Source organism: Nymphaea colorata, chromosome 6, assembly GCF_008831285.2.
Source record: "Nymphaea colorata isolate Beijing-Zhang1983 chromosome 6, ASM883128v2, whole genome shotgun sequence".
NCBI lineage: Eukaryota > Viridiplantae > Streptophyta > Magnoliopsida > Nymphaeales > Nymphaeaceae > Nymphaea > Nymphaea colorata.
In genome coordinates this window covers 16,321,762-16,342,320 of record NC_045143.1, presented here as the reverse complement: position 1 = coordinate 16,342,320, position 20,559 = coordinate 16,321,762, and the positions used below count along the sequence as shown (strand labels likewise).

General features: G+C 39.2%; 2 protein-coding genes across 2 annotated transcripts; both read right to left on the bottom strand.

Annotated features, from left to right (window-relative positions):
• Positions 1–676: 676 nt before the first annotated feature.
• Positions 677–6,745, bottom strand: LOC116256672 (cytosolic enolase 3). The gene is made up of 13 exons (XM_031633082.2): positions 6,536–6,745; positions 5,980–6,134; positions 5,629–5,803; positions 4,726–4,797; positions 4,515–4,631; positions 3,021–3,101; positions 2,566–2,642; positions 2,234–2,337; positions 2,008–2,106; positions 1,836–1,921; positions 1,676–1,762; positions 1,328–1,525; positions 677–1,226 (listed from the first exon to the last, which is right to left on the bottom strand). The coding sequence occupies exons 1-13, from the start codon at positions 6,638–6,640 to the stop codon at positions 1,158–1,160; spliced, it is 1,425 nt and encodes a 474-aa protein (XP_031488942.1). The 5' UTR covers positions 6,641–6,745; the 3' UTR covers positions 677–1,157.
• Positions 6,746–8,462: 1,717 nt separating this feature from the next.
• LOC116256667 (neutral ceramidase 2-like) lies at positions 8,463–16,775 on the bottom strand. The gene is made up of 10 exons (XM_031633075.2): positions 16,242–16,775; positions 15,020–15,410; positions 14,038–14,246; positions 13,398–13,754; positions 12,936–13,197; positions 12,571–12,847; positions 12,350–12,475; positions 11,101–11,164; positions 10,296–10,465; positions 8,463–9,148 (listed from the first exon to the last, which is right to left on the bottom strand). The coding sequence occupies exons 2-10, from the start codon at positions 15,361–15,363 to the stop codon at positions 8,600–8,602; spliced, it is 2,358 nt and encodes a 785-aa protein (XP_031488935.1). The 5' UTR covers positions 15,364–15,410; positions 16,242–16,775; the 3' UTR covers positions 8,463–8,599.
• Positions 16,776–20,559: the final 3,784 nt, after the last annotated feature.

The following is a 20,559-nucleotide window of genomic DNA, read 5'->3' as shown; positions in this document are numbered from 1 at the left end:
GTTATTTAGTGACAAAGGTCGGAGTAGAAGTTCTCCAGGAACGGTGACCTCCGGACCTAAACATCGTCTATCGCCAGCAGATCTCTGCTGAGACGATGCGTGGTGCTGTTTTCATTATTTTTGGTGGCACACCTACTTATGCTGATAACTAGGACGAACTAGGATGTCATGGCGGGCCTCAGCAAGACGTAGATTTTCCCCAACCAACCAGAACCGGTCGCCCTCAATCTTTGCGAAATCTATGGTCTGGGAAGGCAGATTTAATTCGAATTACTTGCTCACCCCATTGTCACTTGACAGCCGGAGGAACCGACGATTATGGAAATGAATGAGCCGGCGTCTCTAATGTTTGCACCAAGATACCTGAATTTCTTCACAGAAGTAGCTCGACTGTCGAACATGAAGCACCACCGGAGGAACCGACGATTATGGAAATGAATGAGCCGGCGTCTCTAATGTTTGCACCAAGATACCTGAATTCCTTCACAGAAGTAGCTCGACTGTCAAACATGAAGCACCACCGGAGGTGCTAGTGGTGGTACACAGACAGGCTGACCCGTTCCCAAAATTGAGGACAACGAAATCGAGTCCCAGAGAAAGGCGATATTTCAACCTTCCTTCTTGTCCTGTTATTATAAAGTGGTAATTCTTGATTCGCAATATTGCATGCATGGTGTTCAAAAGGGAACTAAAAAATATCCTTAGCAGAAGCATATTCTAAAGCAGCACAACAAAGCTTAACTCAGTATGATGCCCAGCTTCGCATGGTATAGAATGCCTAATTAAACAAACGCCATTATGCAAAATCTTAGCTGGACAAGAGGAGCCAACAAAAAGCTAAAAATAGAGCCTCCCTGAGGCCCAAGTTTAACAGATAAAAAGAGCGTTTATGCTAATAAAATATGAATTCTACACTTCTTTTTCCACGTCACCGCCTCAAAATAATGACGACGTGAAACTTTATTGATGATACTTAGCCAGCTCGTTCCTGAGATCTAATACGGTGCCTTAATGCTTCAAGTATCACCAATAATGCAGCATAGGATGTGAAGCTTTCTCAAATCCTTTAAACTCTTCAGGCAACTGGGAGAATACCAATTCCTCAATCCATCAAATGCTTGGGAGCTTTCTCAGGTGCTGGCACAACCCTTTGTTTGTCATGGTGATCTCCAATTCTCACCTGCATAGCTTTTGTTGTCTCCAAGCTCTTCTTCAATTCGTAACAACTATAGAAATTTTGGATAATAAGATTCCTCCACTAGGATCAAGAAGTCATTTTGATGTTCAAAAACAAGAATATCGCTAAATAAAGTGAAAAGTTAGGAACCTGATTGTATTTTGCAAGCCTCTCACTTCGGCACGGTGCACCAGCCTTGATCTGCCCAGCAGCCAAGCCCACTGCAAGATCGGAGATGAAGGAATCTTCTGTGTCCCCATCCCTATCAGATACTACCACTCCCCATGCTGAATCCTTGGCCATCTTCACAACTTCTATGGCCTCAGTGATCGTCCCAACTTGATTTACCTGCTCAGCCATCCTCTCGCTATCAATTGTCATTGGAAGAATGCAATTTGTGCACTCACAAATTAAATCATGAGATCTCAACAGCTTGGATTAAGTGGTTCACGTCTGAGAAGTATGCAATACCCTATACTGAAAATGATAATAGAGTACCTTGAGAAGCAATGAATTGCAAATGGAGTCCTGTCTTGCCTTCTCCATACGGCTTGTGTTTGACATTAGTAAATCGCCGCCTACAATCTGTAGTCATTTGCAGTTCAGCAATATTGTGCATGACACTTTGTCATAACTAAGTACCAAAGAGAAAGCAGACCTGACAAGCCCCTGTAGCAGAAAAAAGCTTGGTATTTTCCCAGTCGTCCTTGTCAAATGGATCCGTGATAGAGAGGATAGGGTATTCTAGCAGATGAAAGTAAATAACAACATTCAAATGAAGGCATGAAGACAAGTTCACAGGAGATTACAACAGGTTCCATTCTTTTTACCTGAGCAGAGTTGGGTGTACAATTCGATCATTTCCTCTCCCGTCTTAAAATTCTCCCCCGACTTATTTGGAACTTTGAAGTCCAAATCATATTTCTTACCTAAACAGCAGAAAGAAAAAATTAAGAATGCTTCGTTTTACCAAAGATAATATATAGATGTACATAATGGTGCAATATGCAGTCATGTTATCCAGCTTGGGAACTTGTTCTGTCAAGTTTGCATCACCTATGCAGAACTTGGTGGCAGCTACATCAATGGCCATCTTTACCCTGCCACTGTATCCTGCTCTGTCAATAGCTTCCTTAACGAGATCCAAAGCTTCTCTGAAACTGCAGAGAACAGAAACAATATGTTGTTAGATGGAAACTTTCACTTCCTTTGAAAATGGTTCTTACTCCACTCCTAATATGGTAGACAGTTTTATGTGGACTCAACCAGAAAACGGCACAAAAATTTGTAAATGCCAAGATAAAACAAGCTTGATTTTCTGAAGTGTTATAAAGAAAGAACAGACATCACAGCATAACAGAAAGCCATCACCAAAAACAAAGACTTGCCTGGAGATATTTGGAGCAAACCCTCCACCATCACCAACATTGCATCCAGTTAGCCCAATCTTCTCAGAAATAACTTCCTGAAATTGCGCAATTCAAACATTAGATTACAGATTGGATTTTACAGAAACACTTCAACAAAAAACTATCTGAATCAGGTGCAACATCTCGTTCATCTCGATAGGGCTTATGTTGCCAGTAATAGATAATATGGTATAACTCGAAACAACTTAGGATTAACATTCACATGCCCACACACAAGCACAAGATCCACAATTTGGTCCAGGTGATTACTGTTCCTTCTAAACTATATCTGATGAAACAGGGAATGATTGCCCAAGTTTTCTTGCATACATCTCTATAAGATATGAAGAACTTCTCACTTCCATTTCTCTGAGAAAAGGAAGACCAAAACATATACATGAAAGGGAAAAAGTGATTAAGGTAAGAAATATTACCTTCAGATGATGATACGTCTCAGCACCCATCTGAATTGCTTCCTCAAATGAACTTGCACCAACTGGAAGAATCATGATTTCCTGACAAACGTACAGGTATCAGCTGGCTTCAGCTACAAATCTAGCTATTAATTAACAAAAAAAAACTGTTTTAAGCAAAATATAGTACACATCTACCTGTCTAAGTAAACATTAATAAGGATATTTTCAATCCTGAAAGTAAAAGCCTATGATGGTAACTTGTATAAGGCAACATTAAAGTAGGTTGATAGCAGTTAAGTTTTAAGGCTTAAAGTACAACAAATAAAGGCATCCAAAACTTCCTAATCAAATTATGCACCCAAGTCTTTTTCTTTCACAAAGTTACATCTCACGACCACTCAGAATGAACACATTGCCACCGTCACACTTTCTAGATAATAGCAAGTTGCCGGCATAGATGACCTCCAGGCTCCATCCATGGACTATGTTCTACAGTATGAAAGGGAAGAAAAACTTGATAGTGTTGATTGTGAAGGGAAAATGTTATTAGAGAGGAAAGGTAAGCTAAGAAGCCAGTTACGAGCTAGCGTAGGGCTTTGTGGGCTTTGCTTGTGACGTTGGGGGAGACAAGGTTATGCACTGGGTAGGGTAGCACAGTGGATCAGTTTTGGGTATGGAGGCGACAGGGGGTGCTAACCCGGCCACTCAACTCCACCCAGCATGGCAGGGGCAGGCCCGCCAGAGGTTCAAATCCTATTTTGTTGTTCAAAGCTTTAAATAGCTAGAGAGTTAGGAAGCCATATCCATTCGAAATATGACAAAGACTCTCCATTGGCATGTATACATAAAACTAAGTTCATGCACAGAATCAAAAGCCTTGTTTTTCCTTCAAGTCTTCAACTATCAGCATTACAAACATGATTAACTTGACACCTTAGTAGTCAAAACTGCTGGGTGGGCATGGGTGTTTCACCTTATAAAAGGCCTAGGCAGGCACCTATGTGCTTAAGAAAGATTAGCAGGCAACAACAATGGTGAAGGACAAGGAAGAGAGAGAAAGTAAGAGAGAGAAAGAGAGAGAGAGAGAGAGAGAATTTTATAGACTATATAATAGATAACAAGAAGCAAAAGGAGAAAGATTTCTGTTCTTTTCTTACCATTTTATCCTAAAAGAATCACAAATATACATTTATCTCAGCTTCAGCACCCGACTAGGCAGACCTATGTGTCAACTGTCAACTAGGTGGCCCTGCCTAGGTGGATCAGCTAGCCAATCAGCCTAGTTTCAAGCACCTATATGCCTACCTAGACATGCCTTTGACTACAAAGGATGACGCTAAGTCATTGGTCACATAACATGATAGATGATACCAACTAAACATACCGATCTTACACATAAAGCAATAGAGACAGTTATGGACTGCTAAGGTAAAGGTATTCTAGAAATAGCCAAAAAAACACACAAAGGAAACCAGTCATTATAAGATCGAAAACCTGAATTTAGTACCATACTTGGGCAGCCAGGCTATTGGAAGCATGCGTTCCACCACTGATAACAGTAAAAGCTGGAACAGGAAGCACCAGCTTGGTCACTCCAGCAAGATCAGCAATGTACTTGTAAAGAGGAACCTAAATGACAATTATGAATAATTTCATCTCTTAGAAACCCTTACATGCATGAGATTAGTAACTAGTATTGAGAGAATCAAATGGCAACGTATACCTCTTTTTCTGCAGCACCAGCTCTGCAGGCAGCAAGTGAAACAGCTAATATAGCATTTGCACCAAGTTCCCCCTAAATCAATGGAACTTCGTCATGCTACAGCTGAAGACTATCAATTACTTAAGCAATTAAAGGGAAAGGAAAATCAGGTTTATCTATGGTCAACACAGACATGCAGAGACACAGATGCATACTGAACACGTATCAAACACGTCATCTTTTCTAACTGAAGCACTGGAAATGTTAAAGCCCGCAAATGATGTAGGCACCCTACTAGTCGGTCAAAACCAAAGGAGATCAATAACTACAAATGGGAAGACTAAAATGATGCTTGTAGCATTCCATGAATCAAACAGACCCCTAAACCAAAAAAAAAAAGGATTCTCCAATGTAGCTCCGAAGAACGCTTATTATCTTGAACCTTTGGAAGAATAGGATCAAAAACATCCATCAGAAATGGTATTAGATTTCTAAAACATGGAATGGATCAGAAAATGACCAACATCAAATTGAAAATGAGAATGATAAAGTAAGATATCAAAATGCACTACCAGCCCAAGACTATAACCAAGGGCCGAAACAAATCTACATACGTATGTGTTGCATGATCAAGGGGGAAAAAATGACGAATGACTGCACAAAAGCTTCTCCTTCAAAAGGCATTTGATCCTTACAAAAAGTATGAAAATATCTTTTCTCTATAAGCAGACTGCAGCATTTCAGTCCACCTTCATTTCCAAAGTCGATTTTACTAAAGAGATGATTACAAAGAGTCACAAATAAGGTCACAATTGAGTGCAGTGACATATCTCTTCTGGCTTAACGAGAATGGTGGAATTTCAGGAAAAAGATAGCGTGTTAACAGCACAGAAAATTTTGCAACCAATTGGACTTAATTCTTGCCTTATTTTCTGTTTTGTCAAGCTCAATCATTCTGTGATCAATCTCTGATTGAAGAGTAGGATCCATCCCAAACAATGCGCCAGATATTATCTCATTCACGTTCTTTAAAGCCTTGGAAACACCCTTACCAAGATATTTCCTCTTGTCATCATCACGCAATTCAAGAGCTTCATACCTAAGAATACAGAAACTGAGTTGAATATCTTGAATGAAAGAGATGGGATGTTAACAATAATAGGAACATTTCTCAATCCCCTGAATGACATTTCACTAACCCAAACCGACAACAGAGACAAACTACAACTGACCAATAAAACCGAAAGATGCCAATAATTGACATCAAAATCTTACAATCCACTAGAATCTCCACTTGGTACTGCAGCGCGAAATAGCCCCTTATTCGTGTGCAGGTCAACCTCTACAGTAGGATTGCCCCTACTATCAAGTATCTGTCTAGCCACTATCTTCGTGATGACCGCCGGAACAGCTTTCTTCATATGATTCGACTGCATGATTAGACAAGTTGTCATTACAATGATAAATTCATTACTCGCTACAAATACGAGAAAAATAGAAATATCGAAGTTGTACGACTACTATTTGGCACTAGAGCATCTCAATTGCACAGATCGCTTTTCCACGGTCGAAAGACAGGAAGAAAAAGAGAGAGAGAGAGAGAATCAAATTCTAAAACAGTGAATGTACAAAAAGAACAACAAGAAATCACATACATAAAACCAGCCTCTAACTCCAAGATTGCGCGATGTCAGACAGGAAATCACAAAGAGCGAACTTTACCTCCCCCCTTTCTCACACGTATTTATGACACCAGAACGCTAGACAAAGTGTTTCGTCGTCAACAAAATCACGTAGAGAAAATGGAGGGCAAAAGGAGAAGGGAGCTCACGATGTATAGAATTGGATCCGGTGTTTTTGCCCTAACAGCGGCATTGACAGCATCCTCAATCTTCCGGGAGAGCCGGTGCTTCTCGAGGTACTCTTGAACGGACATCCTCCCGTTCTCACCTCACCGGCAGACTTACGCGGCAATCAGAGGGAGGGAGAAAGAGAGCCTTCTGAATTGCAGAACCTGGAACCATCTCACACGCGTCAGCTAATATTTGTAGACACGACCGTTCGGAGGAGCTGCGTGCGTCTGATACCAAATGACATTTTTATCCTCGGGGCCGGTTGTCCTCGTCTCTGATTTAAAGGCCCAAATGGATCGAAAAGTGAACTGGACCACTCCATCGGATCCGATAATCTCGAATATGGATCTCCAACCAACCTTTTCATTGGAGACTTACTGACTACTTTGATTAGGTGATTGAGTTCAAGCTTTTAATACTAAAAAGAGGTTTAAGATGCAGAGCCTTAGGTTGTGTTTGTTTCATAGCAAATCTGAGATTTTAAGACTTCAGTTTCATGGATTTAAAATCGAACCATCCTCCATCTAACTTTAAATTCATGATTTTTTAACTAACACTATGTTTGGATGAATGGAAATGATGATGAATGAAGAAGGAAAGAAAAGATGAGAAAAGTTACAAGAGTGCGACACAAAGATACAGGAGCCATGATGCTGCTGGTTCTCATTATGTCCCACTATGACTTCGCAGAAAAGGGAAAGGGGCTTCGAAGGTGCCGCTAACTCATGGCATCTTTTCTTACTTGGAAGGAAGCAAGCTGTCAATTCACCTGATGGCCAGTACTCCATGAAACCGTTCGGTGGAGAGGTGGGTGCTACATCTCGTCGCCAAAACAGCCACTTCATTCATGGGGAGAAGGTTAGGACCAACGACGTCTCATAACTCGGTTTGTTGTACATCTAAACATTTTGATGCAACAGTCCGCTCGCTAATTTGTGCTTGTTTTAGATATTCACTTTGGTTTGTTGGTTGAAGAGTTGAAGTTGGATTTTCCTATCAAACAGTCTTCGTCGAAGGTAGAGGTAGACAGAGAGCATCATGCTTGGAAACATTGCACCCTCAAGTTTGATTTAGGTAGAGTTTCCACTAGTTATCTTTGTGGCGGCCTCCTGGCCTTTGACTCTTTGTTAGGGGTGATCCTGTTGTACTGCACGAAATCGCTTTGGTGATCAATAAACTGCACTTTTTATACTATATATTGTTCATTCATTGTCACAAATATCATTTACAAAACGACTAATTTTTCTTAAATATAAAACGGCAAAATTATGTTTATTTGAGAAATTCTCGGCAATTTTTTTTCTTAAAAAAAGCTAAAGTAACTAAAAATGAAATGCAAAAACTATAAAATAAAAATATGTTAATTAAAAAATAAAAAGTGAAAAAAACATGACGAACACAAAAAAAGGAAAACAACACAAAAAACGTGAAAAAAGAGAGAAAAAAGCCTGGAAAAAGCACCCAAAAAAAAAAACAAGAAACATATTTTTTCATTTTGACGTTTTTAAAAACACATCCCCCACCCACCACCTCTTTTTTTTTTTTTTTTTGCTGACTTGCTTTTAGCGTTTTTCTCGTGTTTTTTTCAAACAACATGCATGCATTTTCTGTAACAATTGTTTAAACTAAGTTTACTTTCAAATGGACACATTTCTCAAAGAGGAAAATCTTGCAAGAAACTAAAATTTAGATACGTTAGAGAATCATCATAAGATCTTGACGCATGTGCCGATGAGATTGTGAGAACTAGCGTCCCGCCTGGAAGGAGTGGGAAGAGGAAAACATGGTTCAATTGATCCGTATCAGGTGATCAGATGGCAGAGATGCTGGACAGTAGGTCCTGATATTGTGCCTAAACTAGGATTAGGCAAAGAACCTCGACCACTCAAGACATTGACGCCCTACTGACTGAGTAACTGAAAATATGAAAGCAAATACAATATACATCCGAAGTCTTTACATATGAATTTGGTAAAAGCGTATACAGAGCAACCAATTTCTGTAATGCATCAAGAGGTGGCCTCTCTGGGAAGAGGCCAAGTTTAAAGCACAACGAAGGCACTGGATGATCCACTGAAATGATGCATCGACCCAAAGATGCTCTTTGCACAACCGAAATGACTAATCCTGTACACACCTGGAACAGCTGTTTCTGGAATACTCCATTCGATTGTCGCATGACTGACACCACTAAGTCTTGCAGGCCGTGACCATTGGAAGAGCAAGCAGAAATCATCGTCATCATATGCTGGAATCCAGGTCCTGGTGTCATCCAATGCTTCCACCAAGGAGAAAGTTCCCTCAGTCATGAGATCATTCCTCGGACAGGCAGACCAGAACGAGACAGCCACCTTGTCACCTTTTCTGTAACTAGAACTCTGGGGTACATCTGTTCTTATTTCACCAAACTTGACACCGATGGGAGTCAAGTCAACTACAACAGGCGGGACCAGACTTAACTGTTTATCGAGAAGATCAGGAGGTTGAGGTCCTTGCTGGACAATCGTGCCAGATACAAGTGCTGTTGCAAGCTTCTTGAACTCTTGAGTGTATGCACTTAGTGTGTGCGGACCATACAAGGTAGAAGCTCCCTGTCAAGATTACAGTCTGAATAAACAGAAACCTATAATTTTATTCGGACACAAGCAGATGTAGTGATTGGGATGATCAATACACTTAGTCCTAACATACAGTATCTCCAATTAAAGGAATGCAGTAGATAACCTGTATTACTGACAATCAGAAAAAAGTTCCTTCTTCATATTTTTGCTAACAGATTACGGAGATTTATAGGTGCCAAGAATTAGAAGATGATACACAGGGAAATAGGCAGAAGGCAACAGCCATTAAGATCTTATTTCCCAAACTGATGATTATCGCAGCTGCAGAAGAATCAGTGGATGCCAACTCCATGCATGGAAAGGATGATTCCGATGCTTAAGGGGAACAGTCGGCCATAACACACAGTGGTATTTAGTGTTCATGTCCATCCTAACAAGACCACCTTTTTCTAACAAGTATGTCCAGGCAAAAGTACAAGCATCATTCTGTTGGATCAAGAGGAAGCATGAGTGGAAGAACAATATTCGTTCCTAAGGGGCTATTTGGCAACAGTAACAGTATGCTGTTGTTCCATGTATCTGCCCTAATTTTTAGGGGAGGTTCATGGAACACTTCAAACATGAAATACTTTTTAAAGTGTTCCATGAACATGCCTAAAAAATTGGGGCAGATAGATGGAACTCTGTTACTGTTCCCAAATTACCCTAAGGATATGGAGTTGATGAGATTATCATTTTCAGCTTTAAAATGCCACTGGAAACTCTACTTTATACAAGTACCGTACAGTAATTCCCAGAAAGTACTTTATGTCTTTATGTGAAATGAGCTGATACTTTCATTCACAAAGTAGAAAACTGACTAAAGATATACTCAACAAGATCCACAGATTCTAAAGTGCAAGAATCTTAACAAGTTAAGATGAACTCAAAATTCAGAAAGGATGGAAAGAAGAAAATAGCTTGAAATGCAGAGGAGATAAAAGCAGCCAAGGTTTGAATCTGAGATTCACAAAACTTTTTTCTGCTTGCCAAGCACAAAAGAAAAGATTAAAAATTCTAAACTTTAGTTGAAGACGACTCCTTATCAAGAATCTAGTTCATCTCCTGTTCGGAAGGCAAATGTGCAGTTCATGCCTTCATGATAATAAAACTCTAGATCCACAAAAACAAACTTTACCTCATATCGTTGAATCTGGTACTCCTCAAAGGTGGTCACATACTGTGAATAGGTATTTGTAAGCCCAGCAAGAACGACATGAGTATTTTCATCAAATTCCCTGTTGCCTGCATTTATCAGCACTGCTTTCACAGCATCGCGGAGGCGCCTCCCTGCCATTGTAGTGAATTCTGCAAGGAAGACAAGAAATGGCTCTAAAACCAAACCACTAGAAAGGCATCCATTCCATTAAGACAAGCATTCCTATAGAATTTTGCAGTCCATCCAGGAAAATGTCATGGAAGCCATCATTTGAAGACATGTTACAGAGACATCTTTAATATGATGCATTCACAACCACACAGATGTCAAACACATAGGGATAGTTTTCCTCCGGAAAATATTCTGATACTGTTATCAAGCCATCAATATACCACCAACTGACCTCAGTTGGCAACTTCCTGATCGCTGGGACATTTTTTTCCTATTTTTTCACTTTCTCCAGAAGATAGCTAAAAACAGGTCTGCCATGTGCAAATCCAAGAAAAGAACCCATTCAAATGTCAGCCGAAAAACAGAAAGATGATGTTCCCAAACATGTATTTGTACACAGAGGAATAGGTGGACCATGAACATTTCAGACCTTCCACTAACCGTAAACTAGTTGAGTTTCTTGTTCAGTTCTAGTCATACAAACAAATGCACACAAGGGATTGAATCCAAAAACAAGGACTATGAACCAAAAGCTGGTCAAGAAAATATTCATGATGGAACTATACCGCACATGTTTCTACATAGGGAGAGAGAAAGAGAGAGAGGCCCATACCTCCAGGCACGCTGAGAATGACCAGCTGCCCTATTCGAAGAATTTGTATCGGAAGAATGGAAGGCTGATAACAAATTAAAATACATCAGCTAGTATTCAGTTAAACATGGTGCAATGTATGTAAAAAAATGAAAGTTTTAGTTTTAAGTAACTATGCAGAAAATTAACAGAATACTTCAAATTCTGCAGAACACTATTTTCGTTGTTTAATTGTGGAAATGGTACAACCATAGAGACATATACTTGGGGTACTCCTGAAGGACACAAAAAAGTAGGAGCATTTTTTGTGTTAATAAAGGTTGCAAATTAAAACTAATCAATGAACCAATCATTATATGTTTCTTAATTATATCCTAAACATAGAAGCTTCTTACATTGAGAGGATCCAATAACAAAAAATGGAGAAAGTAAACTTGATACCATTTAAATAAATTAACCATACAGCACAAGTTCTAAACACTGTTCAACATCATAAAACAGCTTTTGACAAGAGGAACTAAACTATTCTACAACATTACAAGGATACTTGTAATTAAGCTACAGATTGTACAGAGAAACAGAGCATCTTCATGCCCTTCAATTGAGTTATGCACTGCAGATGTTTACAAATATAAGAAACTCCACACAAAACAAAGAAAAAAAAATTTAACCTACATTTCCTAAGAAATTTAATTTCAGATCGGAGTTTCTAGTTGGTGTTTTCTCAATCATAGAGGTGACTTTGTAACAAGTTTCTGTACAACCATCAGGAGAGGTGGTAAATTAGCAAGACAAGACAAATTAAGTTTCATGATCACTTCAATGAGGTTTAGAGGGTGTGATTAAGCTTTAACCTACATTAACACTGACAATCATCAGCCAACATGCAGTTGCAATTTGGAGGCATTAACAATGAACTTCTTAGCTAGCTCGATGCATAAGTGATGAAAGATGCATCTGCCAAAGTCTCCTTCCAGGATACTGCATGTGTACCAGCTGGACATAGAGAACATCTCAGACCAGGCCAGCATATGGCAGGTGAATTTTGATCCATCTTATAGAAACAATGATTCACGAAGTTTCTTTAAAAAAATCCTGACATTATTTACAATATATGACCCATACACGTGAAGACAAGCATATCCAAAAAAGCAAAAGAAGGAACAACTTTTTTAATGTTCAAGAATGTGAAAGCCATGTATGATTGTTCAAATCTAGATTTCTATGCAGAGTAGACAATAAAGGAACTATAAGAGTGGTGAATACTTACAGCCCATGCATATGGCTGAGTCATTTCTCCAGTATCAAGCAAAATTGGCTTTGGATGTTGACAGCTTATTTGTTCTTTGCTTGGCATCTTCAGTACGTCCCTCACCAACTTCCAGAAAGGATTGCCCTACATCAGTTACAAACAAATAGGACTATGTAAGTTGACATAAAACCGCAAGGAGAAAAATATAATGGGAGGAAAATATTCCACTTCTATCTCACTTGGTCATCCCCTTGCTTGAAGTCAAAAGCTCCAGGCCCGTCTGTGGTTCCTGCAGCAAAAGCAAAGCCCATTGCAGCAGGGCATGTTTTCACAGTCTCTTGATTGGCACCAAGACCATTAGAGGTAACAGTGACCTCCAGCTTTGAGAAGTCCAAATAGGTGTGACGAAAATCAACCTTCCCTTTCAACTGTTCAGATGCTGAATGAAACAATTCCACTGCCTTTTTAAATTGTCTGTCTCCAATAATATATGTGCTGTTAAACTCATCCGGGTAGCTAACCAAAAAAAAGAAAGTGAAAATTAACATCAAATCACAAATTCAAACGAAAATGAAAGAATTTTATGAAGAGCATATATCCATACCCTGGACCACGGCCATAGCATAACTCATTCTTCCCATTGCAGGTACTATGATTGAAATCACATGGCAGTCCTGTATCTATGCAGAATGTACCAAGCACGTTTGGGCTTACATCACCACAATTTGATTGACAAAATGCAGCAACAAAACTTGGTCTGTTACTTGACTTAAAAGAGCTTCGGACCCGCTTGGTAACACTTAAAGAACTATCTGAAGTCATTCCCCCGGGACTTTGAAAGACAGATGCCAGCTTCATCAACTCATCTGAAAAGCAATAAAGTGAGCAATACAACATGAATTAATGCAGAATATCATATAAATAACTTCAATTATGAAGCATGGATATCACAAGACTTTCAGGAAAAAGACACAAAATTTGCAGGCATGGGTGACTTAAGAAAGAAAAAGTGGCTATAAAAAGTACCATAATGACACTGAAGATAATAATGGTAATAAGGAGATACCTTCTTGCTGATCAGGAAGCATGCTTGAGACTCTCCGAGGAATGCTGTTTGGCTGGTTTCTGTACTCAGAATGCATCCTTTTAGACATTTCCAGGGTGTCTATCTGCTCAAACCAGTCTTCCATAAAGCGTGCAGCTGCTCCTTTGTTGTCACCACTTATTAATGAATTTGTGCGACTCATGGAGGTTCCATGTGTTGCAAACCAATTGAAGCTTCCAACAGGGCCCCACTCAAGATCCACAAATTTCAGCAGTGTCATGTCCTTGTCTACATCATATTTATACCTGCTTCGTTCTTCTGGAGGATTATTTAGATAAGCACTAGGACTGCGGTTTATGCTAGCCTCAAGGAGCTCACCTTAGATGACATTTTGAGAACCACAATTCTTATCAGACTATAAGTTGAAACCATGAAAAATCCAGTACCACACAGATACACAACATGAATCTCCAAAGTATAAATATTCAACGTTCATAATTTCATATAACTATGTAAAGATGAAGCATACTATTGTTATTGTTCAAGCAGTGCCACACTATGTGTTAATATGACTAATGAGAAAGTAAAAGAGATTCTTATAATAAACAACTGAGATAGTGATAAAATGAATATAATTACTCAGAAGGTCGTTTTTCCTTACCCTTGTTCACAAAAATGTTCCCAGGACGAAGGCCTTCATGAGCTTGTACAATGCTTTTCTCAATGCCATCAACTATTGCATCAAATGATTGACGAACAAATCCAAGAGATGTGATAATATATACAACATATTGAAGGTATCCCCCTGGACCAGCATGAGTATGAATGCCACTGATAGCTAAATTTTGCTCATTATAAAGGTCACCGTATCTGATAAAAAACTAACATAAATCAGAATAACGGATAACTTAAAGGTAAATCTTCAGCAAAGTTGAAAGAGAAGGCTGAAAAACAATCTATCATTGCAACTACATGTCTGCAGAATTTTTTGTTGAGTTGTCAGAAAAATTGTACTCCTGATTCTCATAATTTCTTCAATGACAAGTGTCTAAGAAATCCATTAAAAATTAATCCCTTATCAATGGACAAAGTTAACATGCAAAAAACACGATTACCAGTAATACAAGAAAATAGCAGAACACTTATAAGGGGAAGAAAGTGGTTTCTTTACAAAAATAAGCAAACGGTTGTTTTCACAGAAATAAGCGGTTATGAAGCTTTCGCGCAGTAGTCCCTTTTTACCCAAGGAAAAAAGAACCAGGACAGGCCTATAAGGAGTAAAGACCAACAACACCATCGTGATTGCAAAAAAAAAAAAAAAAAGTAACGAACATGCAACAGACTCTGGAGAAAAACAAGAAATTATTAGCATGGAAGATGTTTATGTACATTGACTATAAGTGACAAAGACAACCAATACAATAAATGCAAATGGAATTCAGTCGCCTGACCAGAGAAAGATTCGCCTTACATAAAACAATGATCAATCCTATACATCCGAAATGACAACGAAGAAGTACTTTCCTATAATCGTTGAAGAAGGAGGCCTTATCAAAATTGAAGAAGAAATACTTTTGAGCACCTAACAGGATTGAAGGATTGCTGCTTTTAGAAATCTGTGGTGTTCAATTGAAAAAGCAAACCTTGATTTGAGTCTCTCAAGCACTTTAAGAGTAACAAGCTGCGACGCCATGCAGGCATCAATATTCACGAATACAATTCGCTTGCCATCAGGTTCGGCAACAATGAATGTCCTGGCTCGTAACCTAAAGTGAACTCCAGAGACAGTCTGTTCAGCATTAGCATAACCCATCATGTTGACATCCGCTGCAGGTCCAGTTATATCATAGCTTCCGAGACCAATTAAATAGGTAGAGTTTGCCAACGCTATTCTGCAGCATTGAGAGAGGAACACGAAGAAAAGGCATAGAGATAGCCTTCGGGTTACCCATTGCTTTGAAAGATGAACAGGAGACGGTGAATCCATCAGGACAACAAAGATGTGAACACTTCAATCAAGCACTGCCCGCATTCCTGCATTAATAAAACGACAGTACAAAACATTGAGAAGAGCAATTGTAAAAATGGACACCTAGTATGGCAATTGTACACGAAGCTCATAGACAGGGAAAAACTTTTACAATTCAAAACGAAATATGCGCGGTAGCTGCTCCTTTCATACCCTTCACACAAAATATGGCGGAAAATCATTGCAAAACATAAAAAGCCGTTTTTTATCCAATAGAAGTAAAGCTGATTCGAAGCCGGGAAAGGATGACAAAGGGTGTGCTTGAATTCGGAAAAGCAGAATCTTCCCGTGCACCCGCAAAACAGGGACAATTTTCCATGTAAAAAAATGTTCAGATGTTTTACCATTTCTCCATTCTTATGTAAAAATAGAAAGCCAGCAGAAGAACAACAGATATATCCAAAAGCATGCGCCGTATTCGTGCCAGAGGGGAAGAAACCGCGGCAAACCAATGGGGCAGATTGAAGACAAAGCACATATACGCACTATCAACAAATTAAGTTCCAAAATTGCACAAGGCAAAAAAGGAAGTTTCATATGAGTTCCAAAAGCCTAACACCATCCACTATTTTTTTCTTTTCCCTCCTAAATAAAATCCATCTTTCCCTCACGTTATTATAAAATGAGAGAGAAGATCATCCTCCACGTTAAAACCGAGGAGTTTCCAGGCGTGATCGATCGACGAATATACACAACTAAGATTTCTCAGGAACTCACCCGATTAAATCAAAGGCTATTAAAAGCCATTAAAAGAAACACAAAGCTGACAAAAAAAATGAAGCCTTCCCACGAATCAACTTTCCCAAATTAAAGCAAAACGAGGATCAACGGAGCACCTTCTCAATCAAGAGCCCTCCTGGATTGCTCGTTTACTGCAAGAAGGCCTCCACGATCAATATAAAAGAAGAAAAGGATCCTGGGCGTTGAATGTGAAAAGGGCAGGGGAAAGCAAAGGAGCGTGAAGTCAAGCAGAAGCAAAAGGACAGATGGCGACAAGGTCAGTGGAAACTAAAGAGCAAACCATCAATCAAATTCCTTCTTACTAAAGGATCCTTCATTCCAACGTTGCCATCTTCGACTATTTAAAAGTGGATGGTGGTTATGCCATCTGCCTCCAGCCACTGTTAACTTGCAGTCTCGGTTTCTTCGCTGCAGTCTGCACTAAACGGGGTTTACAGTGTTAAGCCAAAGTCTGCTCTTTCTCGAAAGTATACTGTTCTCCCTGGTGCTTCTAATTTTAGTACATGAAGACAACCAAAGCCTATACGGATACGTGTATATGATTGTGAACAAATGGTGTTCTTTGCTTCTCTAACTCGAAGCGCCTCGGTATCGCTATGAGAACAAAACGGTCAAAGAACTCGCAACTATCAATGGCATGGCATTAGCTCATCGCTCATTTGCTTTGCTTTGGCTTTCAAATGATATAGAAGGAGAACCCGGCCACCTATTTCTGAATTCTGGGGCAGGACCGCCCCGAGGAACAAAGGAAACAAGCCCAACCAAAACGATCCGACCTCGTCATAGTAATAGTAGACGATCATTTTGTGGTAAATTACATCTCTTTGTTGGTGTTGGGAAAGTAGAAAACCTGGGTAGTGGAAGCTCTTAGTTTCTCAAGACAACCTAACGTCAATAAACAAAGCAGATAAGCATAGTCAACAAATACAATAAAAATAAGTGTCCTTGATTTTAGAATGTCCGAAATATAGGGCCCTTGTTTTGTCAAAAATAATTTAAAGTGGCCCAGTTCCAATCAAAGGGAGAGGCGCATTTATATATATTTTTTACAAATTTAAAGTGTCAGCGATTATATTTTCTATAAACTTTAAAGAGGATCATTCTTCTTTAAAAATTTAAATGAGTTTCCAATTTTTTTTTTTTAAATATCCAAGAGGAAGATTGTTCCCCGCGCCGCGACCTCCACTCGCCACCGACACTGTCAATTTTTTCGATTCACATGAATGCCTCTTTGTCCTCTTCTTTTCCTTCCGTGACGCATGCAAGCCCTTCTTTCACAAGGGGCGGAGTGTGCAAGTGAGGGAGAAGAAATGAAACGTAGAGTTCGTTCTTACAGCGAAAGCCCGAATATAAAGTCGTTCACAAATTTTGAAAACGTTGTAGAATGAAATAGAACTGTAACTGTTTTTTGCTTCTTCTTTTTTATGCAGGAAAGATTTCTAGCCACCTGCTGAGTAAAACCGCAAAAATTCTCCAAGTTGTCTCAAAAGATGAAATGACAATTAGTTTTTTACCAAATAGATAGGAATATGAACAGGACCTTAGATCTGACTTGAAAAGTATTAAAGAAAACAATTATTCATGCCTGAAAGTTGGGGCCTCGAAGATTGGCGTTTAGTACAAAAGTCTTTCCTACACTTAACAGTTGCAAAAAATCGCGATTAGTTTATCAACTTTCCATGATGTATGTTTTTTAAAAAAATGTTACATGCTCCAGTTCACATATTTATATTCAAGAGTGGAAAGGATTCCCGACAGAAGCATATAAATCATGTTATATATATATTAACTATCTGATAAAAACAATAGTCTCGTTCTATCTCAGTCCAAACTCAAATATAAAATTTCAAAATTTTTAGACAGCTTCCATATAATAATTGGATCCAATTTATGATTTTGGGCGACTAGCAAGTGGGCTTTTTTTTTTTTTTATATATAATGGACCAACCTATTATGTCAATGCGGAACAGTGATGTACACAAGCTTAAGTGTACGAAGTCTCTAACTCAGGCACGACGCTTAAGTGTATGAAGGCTCTAACTCAGGCACCGGCGCAGTTCTGAACTCTGAGGAAGAAACTTTGACGGTACTAAGACACTCCTCTTCCTCAACCAAAACTCGTTGAAACAAACCTTTTCTTTTTCATTTTTGATAGCCAGCTGGGTTATATTATCTAACGTTTAGACATAAAAACGCACAAAGCAGAAACATTGATCTCTTTAAAGTAACCTCCTTTGTTACGTGTACAAGCTGTTGCCCCTCAGTATATAAGGTAGCGGTGTATTCATATTCTAATCTATGAAATTTACTATTTTCCTTTAATTGACGGATGTAGAAATATAAGGACTGTGTTAATTATTCAACGGCATTTCATGCCAATAATCGTTTTACGAAGACATTAGCACTACAGTTAGGGGTGAAGGCTGATAGGTAGTTGATCTTCATTTCAAATGTCAACAGCATCAACTTTTTCTCTGCACTCTATAAAGACAATGGGCTAGGTGAGAGTGTCAATTTATGCCAAGTAGTGGGTCTCTCCCATTCACCTAGAATACATGTCTGGGAGACATGGTTAATTAACTGCAAGCTTGTAGAGCGCTGTCTTTATTAAACATTGTTACTTACACACCTAAATTTTTTTATAGCAAGTAGGAAACCGAAGAGGTTACGTCTGAAGCCTTCTCTAGTCAAGTATTAAAAAAGCAACTCCCTCCATGCCCCTTATTGGATGATGAAAGGGAGATTGCAAAGGAATTGAAGAAGAAAAGAGTTAATAGATTTAGAAATCTCACAAGGGATAGGAAAAAATCGTGCCATGTGAAGAGGAATAGCACTAAACAAATACCGAATCAACGTCACAAATATTTCCCTTTCTTGAACCAAAAACCTACTCTTAGTCTTCTCCACAATAGGTTCCCAATGTACACATCGTAGCTGCTTTGCTTGTAAAGGGAGGGCCAAATAAGTGACCGGCTGCTTATTAATGGGGCAATTAAAAATAGAAGCTGCAGAATACATGTTGCAAGCAAGCATCTCCATTAAACACAACCAAACTATACTTGCCTTGATTGATGGTCAGACACAGTAGCACAGAGAAGACTTTCAGAATTAGCAAATGACGAGCTATCTGATTGATGGTGGCATGACAAAAAGTAAGTATTTATCTGCATGTTGGAGTAAGCGATGGCGATTAAAATCGATATATGGCAACTCGAGAGAGCCTAAGTCGGCAGCTTATGATATGACACAGTCAAAGCTTCAGCAAAGATTTTGAAGAGGAGTGGAGAAAGCGGGCATCCCTGCCTTCAACCAGAATTCATATCAAAACTATTACCAAGGTACCCATCAAGTATTGCACAATATGCAGCCATTTTGAATGATGCGCCGCCGGTGGACGCTGCGCTTCATCCTGATCCAATCTGGCAACCACAACCAGGTCCCGTCCAGCAGCTTAAAAGTGCACCCACTCAGCCACGACAGATCGAGACTTGGTATGTGCATGGAATCGTGAAGCCTATAATCGGCTCGATATGTTCTTCCTTGTTCGACTTAACTTGCCGCAAGAATCCAACTCAGTTGTTGAGTTGTTACAAGATCTAGTATGGACAAATGCGATAAGAAATGTCGGCATTGAAGGTCACAAAAACATGGGATCCAGTTATCAGGGATCCAAACATGCACATAATTTGGCTATGAAGGATTTCGGATATGTTTATCATATTCTCAAGAGGGCCTAAATAGGAGATTGCAAGCCATCTAATACACCAACATTGGTGGAGTCGCATCATATTCCTCTCATATTGATTTGTTGCATTCGGATCCAAAGTTCTACTGAAGTATAGCAGGAACCTTCAATATTTGACTTTCACTAGAACTGACCTAGTGTATAGGATCAACTTTGTCTCCCAATATACACAATGGAGACAGATTTTTATTTCCAATTAGTCAAAAAGAATGTTGTTGTCAAAATCTACATCGAATTGTGGAATCCAATTAAATTTCACTACATCTGTAGACCTTCAAGGTTTTGCTAATGGCGACTCGGCAAGCTGTCAAGTCACTCGCCGATCTGCCACATGTTATTGCGTTCACCATGGACCTAATTGCATATCATGGTCGACAAAGACACAACCGATCGTCGTGCATTCCAATTTCGAGGCAGAGTATCCGGCATTAGCGTCTGCTGCTGCGTGGATTTCATATATTTTAAGGGAGTTGAATGTTCATCTATCCAAAGTGTTGGTATTGTACTGTGATAATCTCCCAACTTTACACATGATAATAACTCATGTTCATTATAACCACTCCAAACATATTGAGTTAGAATATCATTGTCTTCGTGAACGAGTTGCATCCAAAGTGTCGGAGACAAGACATTTATCATCTTCTGATCAAGTTGATATTTTCACAAAA